This window comes from Lissotriton vulgaris, chromosome 8 (assembly GCF_964263255.1).
Source record: "Lissotriton vulgaris chromosome 8, aLisVul1.2, whole genome shotgun sequence".
Lineage (NCBI taxonomy): Eukaryota > Metazoa > Chordata > Amphibia > Caudata > Salamandridae > Lissotriton > Lissotriton vulgaris.
This window is the reverse complement of record NC_141696.1, coordinates 1,352,157,462-1,352,180,220: the sequence shown is the minus strand read 5'-3', so window position 1 is coordinate 1,352,180,220 and position 22,759 is coordinate 1,352,157,462. Positions and strand designations below refer to the sequence as shown.

Below are 22,759 nucleotides of genomic sequence, written 5' to 3'. Positions count from 1 at the left end.
GTCTCAGCTACAGACCGCTGTTAGCATACTTATTGATTCCAATACACATCATAAACTTAAGTGAGCTTCAGGTCAGCCCATCGCTCATAACTGGATGGCTTTGTTGTCCATCTGTGGTGTCCTGATCTTGATTAAAGTAGCTTTCCTCCATATTCTTAGGTTTTTCATCCTAGGAGCATTTCCATCGTAACGGTGTTCTGATTGGATGTGTTGTATCCTTTCAATGCAGCCTTGAGGGGACTTTTTCTTTCTTTATGTATTAGCAGTCCAAAGTGGTGCATATGTTTGTATGCTTTCTTTCTAGCACCATTTCTTTTTGTATTTTTTTTAGCAAGTGCAGGAGCTGCACAATACTCCCAGGCCCCAGTGTTTGTTTTTACTCCTTTGACCCCTATTTAGTTCCTTATTATTATCATTTTTGGTTTTACTAGGATTTATCAGCTGCAAAGTACTGCCAGGCCGCTAGTTGCCTTGTTAGTGCTGGCACACATTTGTGGGGCTATCCACAAAGGTAAACTTACATGTGAGTAAATCTACAAGTGTAAGTTTACTCTTACACTTTTGAGCAACTATACTACTTTTAGCTCTTCACCATTTACGGGTGTAAAGTTACTCAAAAGTGTTCTATGAACCCACCCCATGAATTCAGGGGCTGGAGCCTAAATTATGAGTGTAAAGTTACTACTTGTAACTTCTCACACGTAGGCGGAAGTTAATAGTTTAATGAATGTATAAAAAATTATAACATTTTAATGTTAAATATCAATGTTAATTAATTCAAAATATTTGTTAACTGAAGTAAATTAAAGATAAAGCATTATTAATTTATTTAAAAAGTTCATTATTTTGCATATACCAAATTAAGTTACATTATTTTTCTTAGATTTATTTTTTTTTAAAACACCCAATGTATAAAATGCATGTTTATTATGTAGTACCATTTAATTCATATTATGTATACAATTAATTAAGATTATTTAAAAAAATTGTTACATTTTTTCATTTATAAAAAAAGTTACTTATCTATTTTATAATAAATGAATAATCATGTGTTATTCATATATATATATATATTATATATATACATACATATATATACATATATATATTTGTACATTAATTTACATTTATTTGTATTTTTCATGTTAAAAAGTTCAAATAAGTTAATTTAATTTGACATTACTCCCTGTCTCCATCATTTTATATTGGAGGGTGTTGCAGTAAACCAGTGGTTGGCCATTTGTCATGTTGGACTTACTCCAGCGCTGAGCTGAAGTACAATTACAACTATTTTTGGGTCCTTTTAGCTGTAGTATTTACATAAGTGCAGTTTGTGAAAAGCAATGGGCTTTACACTTTTCTGGATGGATGCATGTACCTCCCTAAACCATTTCCTGCCCTCCCATTGAATCCCATGTATTCATAAATATTACCCATTTTTCATCCACTTCCCTCTCGCATTTACTACTAAAACACATACCCACTTGTGCAGAGATCTCTGCACTTAAAAGACAGGATAGGCAGAAGCATAGACTTCCGTGTGCAGGTGAGTAAATAGCATTTTGTAGATTATTTGGTAGTACTACTACTAAATGTATCATAAAATGCCGTTTATGATTAGGGCCCCATCGTTTTCTCTTCTTTTTTTAACATTTAATTCAGTGTTCTTCTGACATGGCTGTCTGACAAGTTAGAATGGTAAATATAAATTCCTGCTGTGCGTATGATGCATGCATCATGTTTCTGTCACACTTCAAGTGTATGAATCAGCCACCATCTTGACAAGGTTTGTCATTAATAGTAAAACTATTGCAAGAGCTGCCGTTCATGTGTGCAAGTGTCTTGTCGCTTACTTTCGCATGCAAATGGTAAACGCATTGCTTAAATCATAGCGCAGGCTTTTAACGCTGAGACCTATTGGCTTTGCCAGTTCTTTAGGCATGCAGTCAAGCAGGTTGGCTTCTCTCTGAGGGGATTCAAGGCAGCCGACTCATCATGGATGGAAACCAAGATGCCTATCTTATAGTAATTTATAAAGTAAAAGAATAGGCGTTCATATGTGCGAAAATATATGTCTTGGGTGTTTAATTTGAGGAATTCCGTCAGTATGGGTGGAGTCGTGTTCTGCATCATATTTTCATCTGCTTCCAATTCTGCATTACAGATTTATTTTTTGATTTATGACCTCCGTTATGTTTTCAGTCTTATTCCCAGATGTAGGCAAATCAAAGTCTTGTTCGCTGCGTGCTAATTCCTCCTTAGACGGATGTGACGTAAAGCCCAGATTACTTAGAGGTGCAACCACATGAGGTTCCGCGTGCAAAAATGAATTCTTAAAATGTTTACATTGTGGAAAAATGACATTGCTAACACAAAGAATATGATAAACGTGAGCTGTTATGTACAAGCATTTACCACCGTACTAGAATAACAAACCTAGTTAGTCTTGTCTTGGCAAGCTGGTGCAAAGGTCATTTTTATTTTTACTAACATAAAACCCCAAAACATGCCACTATATTCTGCGCATACAGGAAGATCATCAATAATTCCCCCGATCCATTGAGGGCCTTGCGCGAGAGTTGGGAGGCAGATATCGGCATATTAGAAGATGATGACTGGGGAGAAGCCATACAGAGCCCAAGAGAGGTAGCAATCAGGGCGAGATTCAGGTTAATACAATTAAAGGTTCTCCATAGGTCCTATTCCACTGGCATGATCATGCACAAGATAGGGTGCACCCCTAAGGATCGCTGTATGCAGGGTTGCGATCAAAGAGGTACCTTTTTCCACATGGGAGTGCCCAGCCATACAACAGTTTTTTTTGGGGGGGGGGGGGTGCGGGGGGGTGATGCGAGTAATGTCGGAGGTGATTGGGCAGACCGTGCCGCTGGAGACCAGCTGGCATATATTGTGTGCAACGGGAGATCAGACATGACCGAAAATCAGTGGCGGCGATGGTGACCAAGAGAAACATTGCCAGAGCGTGGGGGGCTGCCCTCCCCCCCAACAGTAGGCCAATGGAAGGCAGATCTTAATTGGTACTGTGCAGCAGAAAAACAATATATGAGAGTAGGGGTTGCCCCAAAAAATGGGAGAAAGTGTGGAATCAATGGGAGACATATAGGAATCCGTGAAGGAGGGGAGCGAGGGTAGACCGGGAGTTAGAGCAGGGTGGGGACGGTCACCTTAGAATAGTGGGGAGGGAGAGTGGAGATCCATCCTGAGTACTGTAACAAAACATGGATTCTTATGTAACGGTGACTGTATTGGTGCCTTCAGGCGATCGTCAATGTATACTGTAACTAACTATGTTTAATAAAAAGATTTTTTTTTAAAACATGCCACGTCATGTACGTGATGGCCATATGCTTGCAATAAACACTGATTAATTAACCATTCCATGTGACTTTAATGTAACAGTACCCATGCTATCTTCAGGTAGGTGTGCATAAAACAGGTATCAACATTCTATTTTGTTTCAGTGCAGACCACAGGATAATATGATTCTTATTATTGTCTCTCAGAATGCAAGACGGCCAATGGCTACTGAGGTTTGCCCCACTGCCTTTGCTGTATGCTGTGGTGTAGAGAAGTAAAATGTGAATGACAGTTGACCAGACGAATGGATGAAGAGGACTGACACAAAGCACAAAGCCCCTCTATGTATCCATACTAATATAATAAAGAGAGAGCCCAAACCTTTGAGGCGGGTAATCTCAGGAACCACAGCACCAATCACAACACCCAATACAGCGTTGGAAAGGGCAGTTGCAGCAGAAGGACATAGGCTATGCAGACGCCCACCATATACATTTAAAAAGTAAAAGTACTGTGCCAGCAAAGTAGTCCCTTGTGGGCGTGTCTGCGTTGTGCTGTGGGCGTGTGCTGGGGGCGTGACAAATGCTGGGGGCGTGTGATACGTTCCGCCCTTCATGCCATGTCTCATATCGTGTGCTAATCCCACCCTGCTCCCTTTAAATACCCCTGCACCCCATAATCATAACCCACCCTTACTCCTTAAAATACCCCAACACCCTTAAACACTAACCCATCTTAACCCTATAAATATACCGTGTACCCCAAAACCATCCCTAAACCCTAAAAATACCCCTGTACCCCAAAACCCGAACCTAGCCCTGAACCCTAAAAATACCACTGTACCTCAAAACCCAAACCTACCCCTGAAACCTAAAATACCCCTGTACCCCAAAACCCAAACCTAGCCCTGAACCTTTCAAATACCTCTGTACCCCAAAACCCAAACCTAACCCTAAAAATACCCCTGTACCCCAAACCTAGCCCTGAACCCTAAAAATAACCCTGTACCCCAAACCACAAACCTACCCCTGAACCCTAAAATACCCCTGTACCCCAAAATCCAAACCTAGCCCTGAACCCTAAAAATACCCCTGTACAGCAAAACCCAAACCTAGCCCTGAACCCTTAAAATACCCCTGTACCCCAAAACCCAAACCTACCCCTGAACCCTAAAAATACCCCTACACCCCAAAACCCAAACCTAGCCCTGAACCCTAAAAATACCCCTGTACCCAAAACCCATACCTATCCCTAAAACTACCCCTGTACCCCATAACCCAAAACTATATCTGAACCCTTAAAATACCCAAACACACCACAACATATACCTCAGTACCCCACAACATATACCCCTATACCCATACTTACCTTATCCAAACATTAAAAAAAACATGCTTTTACCATTCATGCATTTACAACGAATTTCGTTGTAAATGTATGCGTGGTAAAAGCATATAAAATGTAATGTAATGCGTTATAATGGCATTGCGGAGTCATGGCACTTTTGTCGTAATTTGACAATGATCGGGTTAGCGTTTAGCTCAGCTACACGAATTCATTCTTATCTTGACCACATTTGCGGAGGCCATTTTGTATTGCTGGCTTCCATTTTCATGAACATGCTGCCTCGTGGTCAGCATGCCCTTTTGTCCTTCCTCTGTACCAATGACCATCTAACTTGCCCAGCAACAGGCTATTTTTAGTACTGGTCAAGCTTGCGCATGCGTAGTCAAACCCTTTGTATTAGTGGACGGTCATCGCTTAGGAATGTTCCCCAAACTGACCGGTGGTGCTAAAACTCCTCCCATAAGTTGGCTGTGTTCCAGAAATGTCCTTATATGTACCTAAACTGAGCAAATGTATTCCGCCTACACTTTTTATTACTGTAAAATTGTATAAAAGAGGTCGCGCACCGATGTTCGGGGTGATACCTCTTGCATTGCCGAAGGATTGTACCACCACCCCAGGGGGTCTTAATAAACTTGTCTTTTGCATTTCCAGTTTCCGTGCCAACTTCTATGTTATGGTGTCAAGGAGGTTTTGCAGAGTATGTAGATCTGAAGAAACCCAATACCACAAATTGGCGACCACGAAGGGACTCATCGGCGACTCGGATGCCCGAAGGAGAGGTCGTGACGAAGAATTGGAAACTCGCCATGGACGCGTACGCTGCCACTGAGTGACCCGAGTCTTGGCACCCACTGTGTTTTCTTCCTTTCCTTCTGATCTGACCTTCCAGGTGGCGCCGGTCCTCGACTGAGATCCTGATCGGTTGGGTTGTCGTACAGTGCCTGTTTGGCTGATTCGATTAAAGAACTTGGCAGCTGGAACCTGGATATTTGAGAACTTGGTAAGCTTTTGATTGGTAAGATAGTCTACTGACACTTACTGTGGCTGTTTGGATTTGTTTGAGTTAGCTAACATTTGGATCTATGATTTGAGTTATATGTGGAGTGCACCTCACATAGGCAGGCAGTGTAGAGATATTTCTCTGACTTTGTATTTGTTTGAACGGCACACCATGTGTAAAACATATTAAGTGCCATTTTATGTAATATCGCGTGATATTTTGACATGCCTGTTTTAAGCACACTTCGAGGAATGTGCAGTCTTGGAAAGGGTACCACTTATTGATTAAATGAATCTCAGCCGGCTCCCCCAGAGGGGACACCTAATCGTGAAATGTATATCAAATTTGGCCTTCCCCCTATTATGTATAGTACATTGTTGCTTAAATATACAAAGGCCGATCATGAATTGCAATGGCCACTACATGGGTCGTTTGATTTGCGAAAGGTTCAATATGTGGAGCAATGTTTGTTTCAGCGTAGGTCTAGACAGGATATGTTTGATTGTGTACGTATGTGGGAGAAAGCGGTGCGTGAGCGAATGAAGCGTGAACAAGCCTTGGCGGACAAAGAGCAGCGAAAGGCTGCTCGTGATAAAGCTTTACAGCTACAGGAAAAAGAGTTGCAGGAAAAGAAAGAGAGGGAGATACGGGAACGTAATTTGCAAGTTAATGGTCAATTTCCTATTCGACGTCCTCTTTATCCTGTCCTTACTAATGAATTTGATGATTTTTCATTGCTAGACTGTTGCCCGCCTCCGTATGTTTCACCTACGGCTCCGAATGAGGAATTGGATGAAGACGATCAAGGGGATAGTCGTACCAGGCTAAGTGTTGATCGGGCTGCGGAATTGCGTGGGTTTGCTCGAAAACTTTATCCTAAATCTATAACTATTTCAGAGATAGATGACCATATGCGTAAGTGGTCCGAGAGAGAACGGTTGTATTTTCTGAGTCATTTTGGAGACGAAGTTGTAGAACGGTTTAGAAAATATTCATCTGAGTTGGAACCAAAGGATGTATCAGTTGGTCGTGAGAATTTGCGTAAAGGTATTTTTGTTCTTACAGATGCGGATTCGTTTTTCCAACGGTTGGTCCATCTGCGGGATGAGGCATTACAATTGCGGGCGGCGAAAAAGGCATCAGACTCGGCTGCGCCTGGATCGACGGAGATATCCAAAGAGTGACCTATTTTTGGAGCAGATAAGAGTTCTACAGTTCATATTATGCCTATGCGAGAAGCTGCACCTTTATATGTCCCTCCTAAAGGGCAAGGTACAGATAATGATAAAACGTCTGTGAATGCAAAGGGTTATTTTATATATAATTGGGTTTACATGCCGTGGAATAGAACAGATGTTATGGCACTTAAGACTGCTTTGCCTGACCCCCGTAAAAATCCTGCAGCTTTCTATGAAGGAGTGGAAGGGGCTATTTCTTCGTGTGTTATGACATTAGTTGATATTGATCTTTTCTTTGGGTTAATATTGCCCCTGATATGTGGAGAGCGATTCGTAAGTTCGATGATCGAGCGATTCTGGGTGCAGATTGGAAAGACTTAGCCCAAGCTGATTTGGATAGGAAGCCGGCGTGCAAGCCATGCCAATTAATATTAGATCTTCCGGAGGCTATTTTGAATAAATTGAAAACGCTTGTTCCCCCTAAGAAGATTGATTGGACTATGTTAGTCTCTTGCAAACAGAAACCGGATGAATCGGTTTCTGACTTCTTTTCGCGTTTTGAGGAAGCATTCCATGACTATAGTGGGCAATTATTAACAGAGGACACGGGCAGGCATTTGTTCGTTGACAAGTATGTGGCTAATCTCCTACCGGAGATTGCAAAACGTTTGAAGACTAGTGAAAGTTCCTGGATCACGGCGACCCCTGCTTCTTTATTGACTATGGCTCAGTATTATGAACGACAGGAATTGGAGGCTAAGGAAAGTAGTGATAAGAAAGCGAAGGAGTTAAAGACGAAGGTGATGTTGGCTCAGGTTTACGCTACACAGCCGAGAGGGAATGATAGGGGTAGACGTGGATCGTATGGTACGTCTTCCGTTCGTTCTGATATTTCTGAGGACCAGTGTGCATACTGTAAACAGTTTGGACATTGGGCTTCAGACTGTCCGGTGCTTCGAGAACAGCGTAATCAGCGTGGCCAAGGAAGTGGAAGGACGCGGAATAGTTATTCAGGGTCAAGGGGTGGAGCGAATGATCGTGGTAGGTTTGAAGCGAGGGGTCGTGGTCAGGCTGATCATAATGTTTCGGCGCAGGTTGCGCATGGCTCTAAACCTGCCTACGTTTCCGCATGCGCCATTGTGGTCGGTGCCATGGTGAACGATGAGTTCAAGTCCAGAGTCGTGCATACGCAGACTCTAGGGGACTGCACTGCACAGTTGGCAGAACTTCGGGCTCTTTTGCTTGCATTAGAGTACGCGGATCCTAGTGTGACGACTCTTATTGTGAGTGATTCCCATTACTGTGTCCAGTCTTACAATGAGAACTTGTTCTTTTGGATTCAAAATGACTTTCGCGATTACCAGGGTAGCACGATAAAACATAAAATGATCTGGGTCCGAGTGACTGAGCTTAAAGAGCGGTTGCCACATGTGTTTGTAATTCATACTCTTGGCCAACAGTGTGTTGGAGTTTACGCTGTGGGTAACTCGCTTGCTGATGAAGCGGCAAAATCAGCGGTATCTACATATTTAGTTGCAGCAGTTACACGGTCCAAAAGTAAGATAGATGATGACATCTTGGCGGCGGTGGCTGCCACTGAGAAGGGAGGTATATTTCCTACAGGTTTCCCTTTGAAGTACACATACCACTTAGGTCCCGATAAGGTTCCTTATGTGAAACTTCCTGGAGTCGGGGATCGGTTGATTCCTAACTCTGACCGCAGGAATACCTTGATTACAGCGGCACATGAAGGTGTTGCGTCTGCGCATGTGGGCGTCTCGGCCACTGTTTCACAGCTACAACAACGTTTCTGGTGGCGAGGACTGTACAAACAGACGCGCGATTATGTCCTTCAATGTGACATTTGCCAGCAGATCAAGCCTTCGACTGCTGCGCGTCCGCCCCAGACACAGTTGTACAAATAAATCGCTAGGATGCGTTTATTTAGATCACTGCAGTCCTTTTTCTTCTGATACAGCGTATAAGTACATCTTAGTAGCAGTTGATTCATGCACATGCTTTGTGTGGGTCTGGCCCCATCGCAGCGCTGATTCACGGACTGTCATAATAGATTTGAGTGTCTTTGAAGGGATTTTTGCCTGTGGTACCTTCCATTCGGATCAGGGTCCGGCTTTCGCCTCTAAGGCGTACAAGGATGCCATGATTTCGATTGGGGTCCAAGTCAAGTTTTCGTCTCCATACAGACCTGAGGGTAATAGTGTAGTGGAACGAATGAACCGTGACTTAAAGCAATCATTGACAGCTCGAGTTATAGGCACTGGCAGAAACTGGCTGGCCCATCTCAATGGCGTGCAGCGTGCTCTTTATAATCTCCCTAGAAGGTCTCTGGGTGGGCGGACCCCATACGAGATGCTCTTTGGTATCAAGATGTATGTCCCTGACCTTGACGGTCTAGACTGCGTGGCCCAAGCCACGGCCTTTGACGTAGATGAACATTGCAATGTTTTACAGGATCTACAAAAGACGAGAGACAGTCTTGCAAAGGATCACTTGCCTTCCACATCGGATGATGCGCTGCAGATCCCGGTAGTTGGCTGGCTACCCCTAGTTGGAGAACTGGTTCGAGAGAAGATCGATAACAAGAAAGAATTTGGTCCCTCATATCGAGCTCCGGTTCCAGTGCTTGGAGTGAAGGGCACAAGAACAGTCATTTTACCACCACTTCCAAGTCGTAAGGAAAGCAGGTTTATCTCAATTGACAAAGTTAAGATACACAGAGTGGCCGATTCTTCATAGTATGACACCGGCGGTCTCCTGTCCTTCGATTGTGAGAAATTCTGTTTTGGCCACTGCTTCTGATCCTGAGCCAGAGGTGGCCATCGAGATGCCTACAATTTCCAGTCCTTAATTAAGTACTTTGCCTGGTACTAACGTTGAAATTGATTACACTTGCCCAACTGACTTATCTATGCCTGAATTGCAAACACGTTTGGCCACAGAATCCAGATTTTCATTTGACACTGTTTCACATAATTCGAACAAGCCCTCACATTTTGCGATTTATGCCAACCTGTTTAAAAAACATTTTTTAATCCCCCCTTGGACATATATTAGGCTGGTGCTTTTTTCAATTTACCTTTTAATGTCAATTGGTTTTGTGTTTTTTTTTTTCCGAATTGTCAATGGACACTATGTCGAGGAGAGAACATGCATTCGTCATCTGAATGGAACTTTGGCCCCCCTTTCATCATCACATTCAGCACACAGACTGAAGAGAGACTTAACTTTTGTTAACATCACTGCTTGGCCTGTCCTTGATGGGATTGTGTGGGATGCGGTTAAATTTCAAATCCATGGCCCAACTGAAGTTGTTAATGTCCCTAATGTGCTCAGAGTGAACATGGGGGATGTAGTGAAACAAAACATACGTTCTGATGATTGGGATATTCAGGCCGTAGAATCGTTGTTTTCTGATTTGAAATATTATGCTGCTTTTGATGCTGAAGATTTGTACTTAGAATCTATCTGCTAATTATGGTGATTTATTTTGCTTCCAACATTTTGGTAATCATTTTTTGCATAAAACAAGTTCCAGACGAAGTTCTGTTAATTATACACAGTGTGAACATTGCCCGGCTCCTTTACAAGGCAGTTCGGGTACTTTTTTGAAAAAGTAGTCTTATTTTACTGACTTTAATCAGTCCAATCCCGAGTCCTTTTATTTTAAAATGACACAGAAGTCCATGTCCAAGGTTAGACATACCAATACTAATTTGTTGTATTCGAAGTCCTTTCTAGACAAGTTGGCTGTAGAGGGCTACGAGTTCTGGAGGGAAACCATTGACCTTAAATCAGTTTGGGGTTCTAAGAGGTGGCAGGTACAAGGCACTGAGGCTTTGCACCGTGCATGTCTCATCCCAAATCATATGTTGTTTTTAAATTCTACCATTTTTCAAACCACATGCTTTGGACGGTTGAATTCTCCTGCCCTACCTGATTTGGAAGAGTTTTCTGGTTGGAGCAATACTACTCATTTTTCAATTCGAGAATTACATACCTTTTCGCAAAATTCTTCATTTAATATATCCAGTTTGAACCCAAAGGGTTGGCTAGTATGGCACAGAAGTGCAGATTCCTGCCAACGTCGTTTTCTAGGTTTGACTGATGGCTTTACTCAAGTCAGACCTGATCCTCGTTTTGAAACTGACCATTCTGTCACCACTTATTCAGTAGGCAAATTATGTCAGAATTGGCTCAAACATTCTACTTTGGCATCGGTTAAACTGCATCTATCCAAGCTGACAGATGATGTAGATGTGAATGATTTCATAAAAGGCCGGCTAGTTGTAGATCGAAAAGATGGATATATGCAATTTATAATGAAATCTGGAAGACTTCACAGATTGAGGCGGCAAAACGCCTTAGGGCCATTGATCAGGCTAATTTGGAAAAAGTGCTTGCAGTTGTAGATAATAGCATTAATATGCTTTCTTCCCGCATTTACATGCTAGATAATATTGTGTCTTCTGTTGTTGATATTGTACAAGATGAATTATCTGTGTTATACCATGGCCAGAATCAGTTACGTTCCATTATGCAATTTGCGTGGACCCTGCAGACACTTAAGTCTGGGAAAGTGCCTTGGAATTACATGAACGTGCCCTCCCTCTTTGCCCCTTTTAATTTGACTGAAAAGCAATGTTTACTTTCAATGAGGGATGCATCTTTTTCTATGCTACACATTGAGAGGCTGGTGTCCTTACCGTTTTCTGTGGCAGAAGCCGCTGCTGCAACGTGGCTTATCCACGGGTTAATCACGCTCCCATTTGCCTTATTTAAATTTACAAATTGTATGCAATATATTGCAAATAGGCCGATATGAACCCCTTGGTAGTGCATTTTTGCACAAGGCCTGGTTCCTCCCCTTTACATACAGATGTCTTAAAGATGGGCAGGAGGTTTATTTAAAAGGTGAAGAATGCACCGAAACGCCAGATCACTCATTAATGTGTAGACATATCCAATTACATGGTTCCTGTAATCAGCATCGTCCGAATTTGGCCTGTGTTTTAAATGGTACTCCGGTTCCAGCAATTGTCCCTACTTTCACTTTACTGGCGAACAGAAGTTATTTAATTTTGAATAATGAAGATTGTTGTGGGTTAATTCGAGGCATCGCTTATGTGATAACTGTATCTGAACGTGTGGTGTGTTGCAAAAATGTTCTGTATCCTCCTCCGCATGGGAATTCAGATGTTTCCATCTGGCCGCGAATCCCAACCTTGAAGGCAGAGTTCAATGGAATGAGTAGAATAAGAGCCCTTTTGTCTCAAAAACAAGTGGCCCTGAGTTCGGCTCGTGAAACATTTGTCCTTCACATAGCCAACACCCGCACAGAGGTGCAGGCCCTTTTGAATACTGACTTACCATTGCATTTCAGCGAATTGATACATTCCATCTTTAATGCGTCCTCCACTTCTGGCCTTGCACACTTTTTAAAAATAGTTAGCAGTGGTCTTGTGACTTCATTTGAGAAGATATTTGGAGTCATTCCTGCTTTCTTCCATTCCATATTCTCAAGCTTATTTGGTGGCTTTCCTGTTTTACTGGTGCTAGCTGCAGGCGTTTTGGTTATATTTTGTTTTATTAAAAATGGATGCCCGTCCTGTATTACACGCCGCACAGCCCCACCTGGCACTGTTCCGCAACCGGATGCTTGAATACTATGGCACATTGCCGCTTGCGACTTTAAGCACGGCATATGGATTAACGTTTCGATTTTCCTATTTTACTTGTATCCAGCCTGTGCTTCATTGCCTGAGCTGCGATTTCGACTGGGCCCTTGATTTGTGTCTCTGCAAGACGGTGTCTCCTGACGTCGATTTTAATCACCTGATGAGTCCCATAGTTGCTCACGAGGTGGTTTGTTTTGGCGGAAGGATTATGGCCATGGCAGCGATGCATGGACTAATGGGTCGTTCGAACATACACGCAGCGGCGCAAGATTTCTTGGCACACAGCTTTATTGAGAACCCACCGAGTTGTCCTCTGATGATGCTAGAGGCTCCGGTATTTGAAGAGCACGTATGTTCTTTCCCACTATTGAATTGGATAGCTGAACTGTTTTTGGATGATGACAGTGACTTCATGCTGGAGGCTGTTGCTGCATATTTTGCATATTCAGTCCTGTCCTGAGTTAACTTCAAGACTATTGATTAATTGCCCCGTCTTTAATTGCAGTGATTTGTGAAATTTTTTTGAAAATTATGCGTGAATTTTTCGTTGCCCAGACCTATTGACTTGAGCAGAACTAAAAACTGGGTTGACGGGTTCGATTTTTTCTAAATTGACTTACAAATGCGTTTTTCATTGAATTTTTATTATTTGACCTGGCTCGTTGTTCTTGAACTCTGTCTTCTTGCTGTGCCCCGTGCCTTATCTTATCTTATCTTAGCCGTGTTCCGATCATGGGGGGATGTCATATAGTTACTGCTTACCTATATACCGTGTTAAGTTAGCATGAGCTTATTAAATGTTTAAACGCCCTTTTACCTTTTTGCTGCTTCTGCACACGACACATAATTGTTGCTTGAGCTTTCAGCCTAGAAGAGTGTTGTGATTTATACGAGAATAATATGTTATTGCTCTGATAACATTGCTTAGCATAACGGTGTCTGTACAGTGAGTGCTGAAGCCTTGAAGGATGAGTAAACACTATGTTATTGTAAGGTCTGATCTTCGCACTTCCCTAGACATAACATAAATGCAGCTGCCGGCAAATCTGGCTTTAGGCGCGTTTTATATTGCTCTGACCAAGAACTGATAAACACACTTGATGGTGCTTCGCATACAGAGAGCTGGTGGAAGATGATGTGATCCTCTGCCACTGAGAGATTGAGGTATGGGGTCGCCCTGCTAAAGCCCAAAGAGACCTTCTTAGATATAATATAATATGCTAGTTAGGGAGGGTGAGAATTAGGTGTTGTTAACTCCTATTCATTTCAACATTTTAGCATGTTGTCACCTTTCGCTTTTTATGGACTAATAACTATGCTGATAACTTTGCTCGTTATAATAGGTTTGCTTGTGTTATCTAAGATACTGCGTTTGAGAACCCTGCATTAGTAAATAAATATTTCAAATATGCATGCGTCCTCATTTACTCCACGTTCTGGTTTGAAATGATTATATAACGAAAGAGTGTCTATGGGTTCCACGTGACCTGAGGTATACTAAGATCATGTTCTGGTTTGTCTAAACATTGGGAGTTTGTTATGACCAATGAGACACTGTAGCTAGCTCGGTAAGGGGATTTTGGGTACTAAGGTGAGTTTTGGGCCATCCTAATTCACTGAGGTTCCAAATCTCTATGCACAGTTCTGTAGGAGAATGGAATCCCTGCTACAGCACCAGAAGGATGCAGGAGGCCATCAGCCCCAGAAGCTGCAGCGTCAACCTGACCGAGACTCGGGATAACGGCTGAAAGATCGGAATCAGAGCCTGAATATCCCAAACCCGCTGCTCGGGAGGATAAACCCAAAACTGCGCCGAGTCGAGAACCGCTCCGATGAAGAGGAGCTTCTGAGAGGGACACAGGTGTGACTTCGGCACATTGATGGAGAACCCCAGCAGGTGCAGGAGGTCGGCCGTAGTCTGGAGGTGGCTGACGACTGTCTGGGGCGAGCCCGCCTTCAACAACCAGTCGTCGAGGTAGGGAAAGACTGGAACCCCTAACCTGCGCAGATGAGCTGCGACCACCGCCATCACTTTCGTGAACACCCGTGGGGCGCTGGTAAGGCCGAAGGGGAGCACGATAAACTGAAAGTGCTTGTGGCCTACCGTGAACCGCAGGTAACGCCGGTGAGCCGGCAGGACGGGGATATGAAAATAAGCGTTCTACAAGTCCAACGCTACCATCCAGTCTCCTGGGTCCAGGGCAGCTAAGACCTGAGCCAGTGTCAGCATCTTGAACTTCTGCTTCCGGAGGAAGCCGTTGACGTTCCGTAGGTCCAAGATAGGGCGTAGACCCCCTTTGCCCTTCTTGGGTACCAGAAAGTAGTGGGAGTAGCAACCACACCCTACTTCTGGCCCAGGAACGCGCTTGGGGGCCCCCTTGGCCAAGAGGGCCGTAACTGCCTCTTGTAGAAGTTTCAAGTGATCCGCCGACACACGGTGGTACTGCCGTGGCATGGCTAGAGGGGTCGCCTCGAAGGGGAGGGAGTAGACCCTTCGGACGATTTGCAGCACCTACTTGTCCGATGTGAGAGTGCGCCAGTGGAGGTGGTGAGGGCGAACCCTGCCCCCCACTGGCGTCACATGGGCCTGAAAGCTCAGACTAGGAGGGTTTTCAGGCAGATGCTGCAGGGGCAGGTGTGGACTGGCCTCGCCTTGTCCCCGACCGCCGCCACGGCGGTTTCCACGTCCGCCACCGCGCTGGACGGTAGTCTGCGGCCCGTGGCTGGCAGGACGTGTGGGGGCGCCCCTTCCTTGGCCACGAAAGGAGCGGAAAGCAGCCGTTTGCTGGCGCGAGGCCGAGAGGCCCAAGGACTTGGCCGTATCCCTGGAGTCCTTAAATCGCTCAAGCGCACTGTCTGCTTTGTAGCCAAAGAGGCGACGGCCATCAACTTGCATGTCCATAAGGGTGTTTTGGAGCCGAAAAGTTGGCGGACCTCAACCAGGCGTGGCGACGAATCGCCACCGTCGTTGCCATCGCTCTGCCCAGTGAGACCGTGGTATCCAGCACACACCAGATGGAATACCGTGCCGCATCTCGACCCTCCGCAAGGGCTTGGGCGAGTTTAGTCCGGACCCCTCCGGACATTGTGGCAGCACGTCCGCGACCGTATCCCACAGAGAGTGGGTGTAACGGCCCAAGAGGCACGCGGTGTTGACTGACTGCAACCCCAAACGCAGGGAGGAGAATACCTTTTTCCTGTATTGCTCATACCTCTTAGATTCCTGATCGGGGGGAGCCGTCGGGAATGCGGTCTGGGAGTTCGAGGCCTGGATGACCAGGCTCTTGGGAGTGGGGTGGGTGGACAGGAAGCAAGAGTCGCCCAAGGCCGGGCGGTGGCGTCTGGCCGCGTTCCTATCTACAGGCTGATCTGTAGCAGGCTTGGACCAAGTGCCCAGAAGAACGTCAGACAAGGCTTCATTAAACTGCAGCGGAGGCTCAGCCGAGCTTGCCTGCGGTTTAAGGACATCAGTAAGGAGGTTAGTCCTCACGGCCGCGTCGGGGAGCTCTAGGACCAAGGCCTTGGCCGCCCTCGTCAGCACCACACTATTGGCAGTCCCCTCCTCCGAAGCCACGGTAGGAGGGGTGACAAAACCAGTGTCTGGCGAGGTGTCCAGACCACTAGCCTCCCCTAGCTCATCTGTCCAGTCCTGATAAGACTGGCACTCCTGTGCCAGAGGGTCCTCAGTCCCCTCCCAATCCCCCTCGCCACCCATCTCCTAAAACTCAGGTAAAAAAGAATGGGGCCGGGTCATAGACGTAGAAATCTCCCATCGGCATCGAGAGCGGGGCCGAGCAGCGCCGGTCCGGCGCCAGACCCAAATCGAGGGAGGGATCGGGGACGGCGCCACCCGAAGGAGACACCCGGGCTCCGGCGAGGTCGTATGATCGACCGGCGATGACTCGGATCGGGAACCAACATCCTGCGGGGGCCTGCGGCGCCGGGACCGAAGTCACCGCCGGCGCCAGACCCAAATCGAGGGAGGGATCCGGGACGCCGCCACCCGAAGGAGACACCTGGGCTCCGGCGAGGTCGTATGATCGACCGGCGACGACCCGGATCGGGAACCAACATCCTGCGGGGGCCTGCGGCGCCGGGACCGAAGTCACCGGCGGCGTTGGGACTGAAGCACCCGACCCGCTGGGGCCCCCAGTTGGAACCGCTGGGACAGAAGGCGACGCGGAGCCCGACGGAGGAGTGAGCAACGTCATGGCCATGAGGAAGGCCTTGATCTCCTCCGGCGTCGCGTTCTGCCCAGGGACCGAAGGGTATGAAGCACGTCGCAACGCCTGCAGCTCTGGGGGAGCTGCGAGGGCAGTGTCGCCCGAACCCCCTGCCGCGTCGGGGGGAGTCAGAAGAGTGATGACGTCTCTTCGACTTCTTGTGCTTACCTATGGACTTAGAGCCCGAAGACCGAGGACGACTCCCGGAGCTATGGTGGCTCCAACCCCGCGACCGGTCCCTCGACCTCCTTGCGGACCGGGACCTCGAGCAACGCTGGGCCGACTGCCGGAGCTCGAGCCGCTTGCGGGACCGCTCCCATCTAGCTTTGGACGTCAGGGCCCGGCAGTCGGAGCAGGCCTTGTCGTCGTGGTCGAGGCCCAGGCACTGAAGACAACGGCGATGGGAGTCGGTAACCGACATCAGTCGGTCGCAGTCGGCGCAGGGTTTGAATCCGGGCATCCCTACCGGCACAGTCGGAGTTGTTAGACTTCGAAAAAGGATCAAAAATTATCGAAAAAGTTTAGTCAAAAATTTACTTAGGGTACCACTTTTTCCGGATCGGCGCTTGCTGGCGCGGAAAAAAAGAAGAACTGAAGTCAGCCCGCGAGGGCGACGTCAAAGTACTCCGACGTCATCACGGCGCCGACGACGGACGCGGAGCCGCAGACGACGCCTACCGACGCACAAGGGTACTGCTACGCAAAAGTTTCCGGATCCAGTCTGACGCCTGGGGATATTCTAAGGTAAGGAATCTAATACTAACCTGTTTCTTTAAGATTTTCCATGCTTCTATGTAAGCCATGAAAAATTAAAATAAAGTTTATTAAAAAAAAAGAAATAGAACACTTGGAACTGGGCATGACTGGCATTCTGGCGAAGCGAGTCCTAGTGTTCATCTGTAATCAGTTCCTTTTTTTGTATGGAAAGATCATTTTAAAAGCCAGGTCTTAGAGGAGAGTTATCGACCACTGGAGATTCCTACACCAGTTTCAGGGACTCCGCCTTCGCGAGCCATTCCTCCAAGTATGGAACTACATGGACTCCTGACTTCAGCAGCAAAGCTGCCACTGGCAGCATCATAAAGACGTAAGGTTGTTGTTAGTCTGCATACGAGAACCAGCAACTGATAGAGTTGGGATCCCAACATGAATGTCAAGTAGAATATGTGGGCGGGGAATATCAGAAGATGAAAGTATGCGACTTGAAGCTCCAGGGACAACAACAAAGCTACAAAGTTCATGGCCAACAGGACCATGCTCAGGAACACCATCCTGAACCTGCTGAATGATCAGGTTTAGAAGGTGGACATCCATGATTGGTCTCCAGCCTTGGAATTAAATATTGTGCCCATCTCTTCCACAGACACAATTTCTGTGGCTCATTTTGCTATCAAGGAATTACTTTTACCTCCAAAATTAAGACATGAGCTGATGGACCAAAGTCTGAAGAAGGGGGTGGGTGGTCTGGTGGGCAGGATAAAAAGGGAAGAGCCAGCTAGATTAACCATCTCTATGCCAGGGACACCTTCCATCGAGTGATAAAATGAAAGACCTTCACCTGCAATGGATGATGGTGTGAGGGAGGAATAAGAGGGGTTTTGAAGAAGCAAAGCATAGAGATGCGTCTGGGGACTACATCAGCTTCTGTTGGTGAAGCCTCGTAGATCCACCCTTGTCTCAATACCTTTGTTGCGACACCTGACCCGGCAGAGACAGTGGCCATTGTTGAGATTGCAAAGCCCTAGAATAACCTTGGAATGTCTGATAGTATTTGTGAAACTGGACATCCCAGTGGAACGCATCCAGGCATTTCAACATAGCATAACTAGATGTGCATATAGACTAAGCAGTGGTGTCCACAGAGTCAAAACCAAACTTCAGAAAATGTTTGATGCATCAAGCCCAGAAATCAAAAGTCAGAGAATGGTTTCCTCATAAGGTTTGACAGGCTGACAGCCAAATGTTTTGTTACTCTTCACAAAGCAAGGGTCTATTGGCCTATGAGGACGGTGGCATTAGCTGCGTGAAGCACCAAATTGACGCATGAACAACCAGACTAGTGATGGATGGGAGGACAGAAAGAGCAAGTTATCCGGAGAAGACCTATGGTGTTTGGGGATCTGCCTGTGGATTGTTGGGCCTGAAAGGGAGAAGTAATAGATCAGCAGAAGACAACTGCAAGAATTCTATCAGAATGCTGGACTTCACTTCCAGAAAAGGCAAAGTCAGTTCAACAACCACCACATTTTAAACCACTGCTGTGAAAGTGGAGACCTACTCCAAGGCCGGACCAGAAGGGTAGGAAACGGCACCTTCTGGTGAAGTATCTAGACAACTGTAATTTAGCAACTCCAACTAAATTCCTGCATCAGTATGGTAAGGTGTCTGGCGATGATCAGCTTCTGAGTCCTTGGTGCTTCCTGGTATCTATCCTCCATGGCTAAGGCTTCTGAATATGAGCAGAATATCTCCTCCAACCATGCAAACCTTTGGTCACATAGTGGCTCATCATTAAAATTTGCCCTTACTATTTCCTTGGCCAGAACCAAAGTCGGTCCGTATTCATTGGCATTATTGTATTCAAAATCGGAGCCAAGGACAAAAAAGAGAAAGGCCCTTGGCCATTTTTGACTTTGCCTTAGGCACCACTGCTGGAGCCTTTGTAGGTGTGGCATTCGGAGTTGCTGGGGTAAAAGCTGCCCAAGTTGTCAAGCCCACAAAGCCAGACCTTCCCTTGGGATTAACCCAGGTTTTGGAAGAGCCATTCTTAAAATATCCACCATCACTAGCCTTAGGGCATAGACTTGCATGGGGTCTAATGAATTGTCTGGGCATAGTCAGTCAAGTCGGACCGACATTCTCAGCATTGGCTTGTAATGTGGACTATAAAAACGAGGGTTGCTTAAGTTAATTTTGTCATCTCCCCACAAACTCTCATCTTCCCCTGACGTACAACAAATATGCAGTGGCCAAAAAGTTACAGATAGGTTCCCGGGTCATCTAGCATCTGATTCTACCCATTAAATTGAAGTTGCAAAAGCATACATGCAAAGCATATAATTTGCAACCAAGGAATCAAGAACAAGATTGTTGGATGTGTAAGAGTCCCACTCAGTGTATCAAAGAACAAAGTTAGGAGCAGGGGGCTGGCACCACCCACCACTATATGAAGCTGTTGCGTAATTATTCAACTTTGTACACCATCTGCACTGTCAGGTGGTTTGTCATGGGCGCAGCAAGGTGAGGGCCCATCTATTCATCTAGGGCCCAGGAGGTGCTTTTACACGTTTCGGCCACCCTAGTCAGTTACAGACACTTTCAGGTTTAGCAAAAAAGGAAAATGCTACTTACCAGTATGCATCTGTTCTTGGCATGTAGAGCTGCAGAGTCGTACACTTAGGATCATTTGTTACCTTTTACATCTACAAAGGTCTAATTTGGCATACTCTTCCATACGCCTACATCTTGCAGCAATTGCAGCCTATTTACAAAACAGACAACACTTGTCTCTTTTTAGGGTACCTGCAATCAAAGCATTTATGGAAGGATTAAAAAGAATAATCCCTCCCAGGCTGCCACCTTCTCCAGTATGGAACCTAAATTTGGTCCTTACGAGACTCATGGGACCCCCTTTTGAGCCTCTGCATAAATGTGAACTGCAATTTCTCACATAGAAAACTGCTTTCCTTGTTGCCATCACCTCTCTCAGAAGTGTAAGTGAAATACAATCGTTCACTATACAAGAACCATTCTTTCAAATACATACTAATAAAGTGGTTCTCAGATCTAATCCAAAATTTCTTCCAAAGGTTATCACACCTTTACATTTAAACCAATCTGTAGAGTTACCTGTGTTTTTCCAAAACCCAGACTCTGTAGCAGAAAGGGCCTTACACACTTTAGATGTTAAAAGAGCTCTGCTATACTACATAGATAGAACCAAATCCTTTAGAAAGACAAAACAATTATTTGTATCTTTCTCTCCTCCACAGAAAGGCAACCCTATCTCTTAGGGTGGGATTGCCAGGTGGATTGTTAAGTGCATACAGATATGCTATCAAAAAGCTAAACGCAGGCTAACCGTTTCTCCTAGAGCACACTCCACTCGCAAGCTAGGAGCCTCTATGGCTTTCTTAGGAAATATACCATTAGAGGACATATGCAAGGCATACATGGTCTACACCACACACCTTCACTAAACTCTATTGTGTTGGTGTGCAAGCCAAGCAGCAAGCTGCAGTAGGCCAGGCTGTCCTTAGAACATTATTTCTACTGCAATGGATACAGGCGACCACCGCTAGGGGAGAGACTACTGCACAATCGATGCTAAGTATACGATCTGCAGCTCATATGCCTCGAACGGAAAATGCTACTTACCAGTATGCATCTGTTCTTGGCATGTAGAGCTGCAGAGTCGTACACGCCCTCCCGCCTCCCCGGACCTGTATCCATTCCAGTTCTCATCTTACTTAGATGCACACGCATGGACATCCTTTTTTTCTTACTGTATCTTTACTAACTTCATAATTTCCCATCATGGCGAAAAACAATCTAAGGATGGAGCCGATGCCCATGCGCAGTATTGTCCAAGGGAGGAGTCACCTATATCGTGACTACAAAGACTTCTCCAAGAAGACAACAACCTGCAATCATCCGAGCCCAACACCAGGTGGCGATCTAATGCTAAGTGTATGATCTGCAGCTCATATGCCTCGAACGTGAATATTCCCATCACAGACAACTCTGTTTTGCGGTCTAAACCAGCATATTCTTTGTTATTTTCGCCTAACCTCTATTTGACCACATCCTAGAAATTCTGTTGATGCTGCACAAGCTTCGTTTAAATAGGGGAGAACAAGGCTTCCCTATAGGCGTGTGTTGGAGTACAGTGTCTCCGTAGTTTAAAATCTAGCTAGGATTGCTTTTGACGGAGCCCCAGTCATCCGCAAGGGGCCAGAACCCTCTTTGTGCACTCCATCCCCTAAGGCACATTTCATTTTTTTGTATCCATCTGCTCTCACAGGAAAACCCATAAACCTAAGGTTGTTGTGGTACACCCTCATTCCAAATACATTCAGTTTCCTTCAACTGAACAATTGCATTGCACATTCTGAAGACTTTTTGATGTGACAGTGTCCTCTGTGTTACCTCATGCATCCTGCCACCACCTTGCGAAAGTTGGCACGAAAAAAGGTTAATTTCTATTGAGGCTGTAGCTATCTTATGTTCCAGTGCTGTCTGAGAATCTTGAACAGCTTAGAGCAGATCAGAGGGGGTGGGCCTCCTTTGTCTACTGAATAAATGAAACACTGTAACATCATTCTACGTGCTCTATTGTTAACCATTGTGTTGTCCAGAACAGCATGCGCACAGCATGCAATCTGCCAGCAAAGAGCTTCCACTTCAACAATTGTAGCAAGATATCTCCTCAGCAGCCAGGAAAATAAAACAATTAGCAAATAAAAATAGTTGTTGTTTCGAAAGGTAAAACACTACAATCTCAAATGGTCACCCTCTAGCCACCTGCTACTCAAATAAACCACATTGCGCAGGGACGACTGTCCAGGGGCCATCACATTCTTAATTGTAACCTTTATTCTGCACTTGTTCCATTTTTCTTTCACATTTCTTGTATCTACTCTTCTAAATTTACCTTTCACAGTAAAATGCAGTGCATGTTCACGTCTTGTCGGTCACTCACCTGTGGTTTCATTCTTGGATTCCATCTTACGTAGTACCCTGTCCACAGCTCTAGATGACGCATGCTGGCCACCGGATACAGAACATGGTCAGAGTAGCTGACATATAAGGGATTCATGAAATCCTCAGGCTGGCTATTTATAAAGGACCACAGGGAGACAGTTTCTTTTAGAAAGCCCTGTAAAAAAGCACATAAAACATACTTCCATGAATACATTTGATGAAAGTAAAGGTTTCTTTAACTGAAAGAGGAGATGCTTACATAGAATATCTTGTTATCCGTATAGATTTGCA

General features: G+C 45.4%; 1 protein-coding gene across 1 annotated transcript in view; it reads right to left on the bottom strand.

Annotated features, from left to right (window-relative positions):
• MTMR2 (myotubularin related protein 2) overlaps positions 1-22,759 on the bottom strand; it is a 270,640-nt gene that overhangs the window by 4,756 nt on the left and 243,125 nt on the right. The window contains exon 13 of the mRNA XM_086935293.1: positions 22,467-22,643. Within this exon, the coding sequence (XP_086791419.1) occupies positions 22,467-22,643 (177 nt within the window). The remainder of the gene's footprint in view (positions 1-22,466; positions 22,644-22,759) is intronic.